Below are 3,608 nucleotides of genomic sequence, written 5' to 3' on the forward strand. Positions count from 1 at the left end.
TGGGCAGCGCCGCTCATCCTGTGAGTGGACACACCGCCATAGTGACAGTATTGGGCAGCGCCGCTCATCCTGTGAGTGGACACACCGCCATAGTGACAGTATTGGGCAGCGCCACTCATCCTGTGAGTGGACTCACCGCCATAGTGACAGTATTGGGCAGCGCCACTCATCCTGTGAGTGGACACACCGCCATAGCAGCATGTACAACTCTCCCCAAAAGGAAGAAAACCCGCTGGGTTGTTCATCCTGTCACTTGTACCCAGACACAGCTGGGACTTGCTGAACTGTCTCAAGTGAACAGCTCCTCAAACAAGAAGATTAACATCTATCAATCCTTAAAAGCTTACGTTATCTTGCGGGTGCAAAATGGGGAAATCTTTTAAGAACAGTATCAATATTTGACAAATAGTGTTTTCCCAACTCAAACAATGTGTGGTTTATTATTCTACACATATTTCTAATGTCTCTCAGGTGTTCACATTCACGTAGATAGTAGTCAAGGCGGTGTCCATCACTCATCACAAATTCTGTAACTTTGCTGATCAACAGTCGTTTCTATTCCGTATCTCCATGGATATTTGTATCCCAGACGGATTCTCGTTTTTCCTAACTCTAAACTTTTCCCAATTTTATGCTCACTTTTTCCTGTTCTATTTTGTATTAATATTGTATTTTTGCTTTCTCCTCCTGCCTCCTGTACTCCCCTGGATTACATAACATTTAATGTCTCTGTAACCTGTAGCCTCACCAAGCCTCCGCCGTCTGTAACTCTTAAAATCAGCTTTGTGCCGTCAGTAAATATTGTTATTATAAAAATAAATTATTTTAGACTGCTCATAGCCTAGTCGGTAGAGCGTCGTCCTCACATGCTTGGGGTCCAGAGTTTGAGACCCTTACAGCCCGGGTGAATGGAGTTATTATTTACTTTTTTTGTGGTAACTTGGTCACACATACCGGTACCAGGATGGTACGTGTAGAGGTAACCCTCCGGCCGCTGTCTCTCTCTCCTACTGATATAACAGACATTTACACTCCTTCAGTTGTCCTGCTCGAGTTTATAGTTTGGAAAAAAAAAGTTGTTCGAGTCCAACGATGTTGTAGATATTCTGACAGCCCGAAAAGATGCAGTCAGCCCATCCTTTTTTTTTTTTTTTTTTTTTTACTGTTTTTTTTAACGTCTTGTCATAGAATTCAATTAGGCTTATCAAGTAAGATTTCTTTTAATAGAATTTTGTTTGGAAATAAAAAAAATTGAAAAAGAAATAATTTTGTTTAGCGTGGGAATAATGTTGCTTGTATTCATTTATGGGTATGTATATGTGTATGTATGTATGGGGATGTGTGTATATATATATATTCGTAAATGCAGGTGTTTATATGTATATTTGCAACAGGAGTTTGATGTGTAGGAATTACCTATGACATAAAATAATACAAATAAATTGTGAAACAAATCTAAGAATTAAAATTTTAATCAAATTAGTCACATCACAGATAACATAACATACAAGGATATTCAGCGAGAGTATACCCGGCCTCTCTCTGTATATAAGCCCAATACCCTAAGTCAACGCAAGATGTATATATATGCTAGAGGTAGTGTACACCATATGCTTCAGGGCCCACCACCATGGTCCCCTGAAGACCCGGGCCCTCCACCATGGTCCCCTGAAGACCCGGGCCCTCCACCATGGTCCCCTGAAGACCCGGGCCCTCCACCATGGTCCCCTGAAGACCCGGGCCCTCCACCATGGTCCCCTGAAGACCCGGGCCCTCCACCATGGTCCCCTGAAGACCCGGGCCCTCCACCATGGTCCCCTGAAGACCCGGGCCCTCCACCATGGTCCCCTGAAGACCCGGGCCCTCCACCATGGTCCCCTGAAGACCCGGGCCCTCCACCATGGTCCCCTGAAGACCCGGGCCCTCCACCATGGTCCCCTGAAGACCCGGGCCCTCCACCATGGTCCCCTGAAGACCCGGGCCCTCCACCATGGTCCCCTGAAGACCCGGGCCCTCCACCATGGTCCCCTGAAGACCCGGGCCCTCCACCATGGTCCCCTGAAGACCCGGGCCCTCCACCATGGTCCCCTGAAGACCCGGGCCCTCCACCATGGTCCCCTGAAGACCCGGGCCCTCCACCATGGTCCCCTGAAGACCCGGGCCCTCCACCATGGTCCCCTGAAGACCCGGGCCCTCCACCATGGTCCCCTGAAGACCCGGGCCCTCCACCATGGTCCCCTGAAGACCCGGGCCCTCCACCATGGTCCCCTGAAGACCCGGGCCCTCCACCATGGTCCCCTGAAGACCCGGGCCCTCCACCATGGTCCCCTGAAGACCCGGGCCCTCCACCATGGTCCCCTGAAGACCCGGGCCCTCCACCATGGTCCCCTGAAGACCCGGGCCCTCCACCATGGTCCCCTGAAGACCCGGGCCCTCCACCATGGTCCCCTGAAGACCCGGGCCCTCCACCATGGTCCATGAAAACCAGTGGTCCCCTTTGCTTGTAAGAATTACCTGAATTTGACCCGAGGGGCCATCAATTCTAGGGGTCCCCCCCTCGACGGGGACAGGAACCCGGCGGCTTGTCAGAGGTCCCCGCCATTGGCCCCACCTGATGAACCTGTTCCACCTCTCATACACCTCGTGTTATAGTGGCCTTCCTTCACGACTTACAATCAAGGATCCCGGACGGGAATGAAACGGCTAGGCACGGTTTCTTTCACCTAATGTCTATGTTCACCTAGCAGTAGATGAACACGGCACTTGTCAGGCAGCAAGTGTAGGTGTGGACACGAGTACCAAGATGGACTCCTTACATGTCTTGCCCGTCTCCCAGATCTCTCAGTTCACAACCACTCAAATTGTTAGACTGTTAAATAACATTACAGTCACCATGTGCCCAAAGACGTCCCTTTAGGATATAATATGACTCACGCTTTTCAGAATATTTTACTGAATATATCTAAAAGTTGTAGTTCAAGGGAGCTGGTCGGCCGAGCGGACAGCACGCTGGACTTGTGATCCTGTGGTCCTGGTTCGATCTCAGGCGCCGGCGAGAAACAATGGGCAGAGTTTCTTTCACCCTATGCCCCTGTTACCTAGCAGTAAAATAGGTACCTGAGTGTTAGTCAGCTGTCACGGGCTGCTTCTTGGGGGTGGAGGCCTGGTCGAGGACCGGGCCGCGGGGACACTAAAAAAAAAAGCCCCGAAATCATCTCAAGATAACCTCAAGATAGCCCCGGCACTGTTGACAGCACTGAACGCCAGTTAGTCTTGTGCTAGATCAGAGGCATGACAGAAAACATTAAATATACTGCCTCATATGCCTTGTGCGTCAAGCAGTTCTATATGGATCTTAAATCGCAACAATGGATCAACATTTATATCTCAATTTGAATTTTATTTTGAAGATATAGTCATTGAAGGTATTGGTTGGCTTAATGCAATGACTCAAAACTACAGGTTTACAATCGTATCTATTTTTAAAACTAGTATTGTATTATCATCTGGTATCCCTCTCGCATCTCTGCGAGTCACGTGGTCCTCAAGTTTACTTCCTTGTGTCCTTGTTCTCCACTGTCTTATACCTAACATGAGAATCTTATACG

General features: G+C 48.9%; 1 protein-coding gene across 1 annotated transcript; it reads left to right on the forward strand.

Annotated features, from left to right (window-relative positions):
* The first annotated feature begins 1,610 nt into the window (after positions 1-1,610).
* Positions 1,611-2,507, forward strand: LOC138359221 (foot protein 1 variant 1-like). The gene has a single exon (XM_069318213.1). It carries the CDS (start codon positions 1,611-1,613, stop codon positions 2,505-2,507), a length of 897 nt encoding a protein of 298 aa, XP_069174314.1.
* Positions 2,508-3,608: the final 1,101 nt, after the last annotated feature.

The sequence above is a fragment of the Procambarus clarkii genome, chromosome 89, assembly GCF_040958095.1.
Source record: "Procambarus clarkii isolate CNS0578487 chromosome 89, FALCON_Pclarkii_2.0, whole genome shotgun sequence".
Lineage (NCBI taxonomy): Eukaryota > Metazoa > Arthropoda > Malacostraca > Decapoda > Cambaridae > Procambarus > Procambarus clarkii.

Excerpts from the sequence above, each read along its gene's own strand:
- LOC138359221 (XM_069318213.1), top strand. The coding sequence starts at position 1,611 with ATGCTTCAGGGCCCACCACCATGGTCCCCTGAAGACCCGGGCCCTCCA.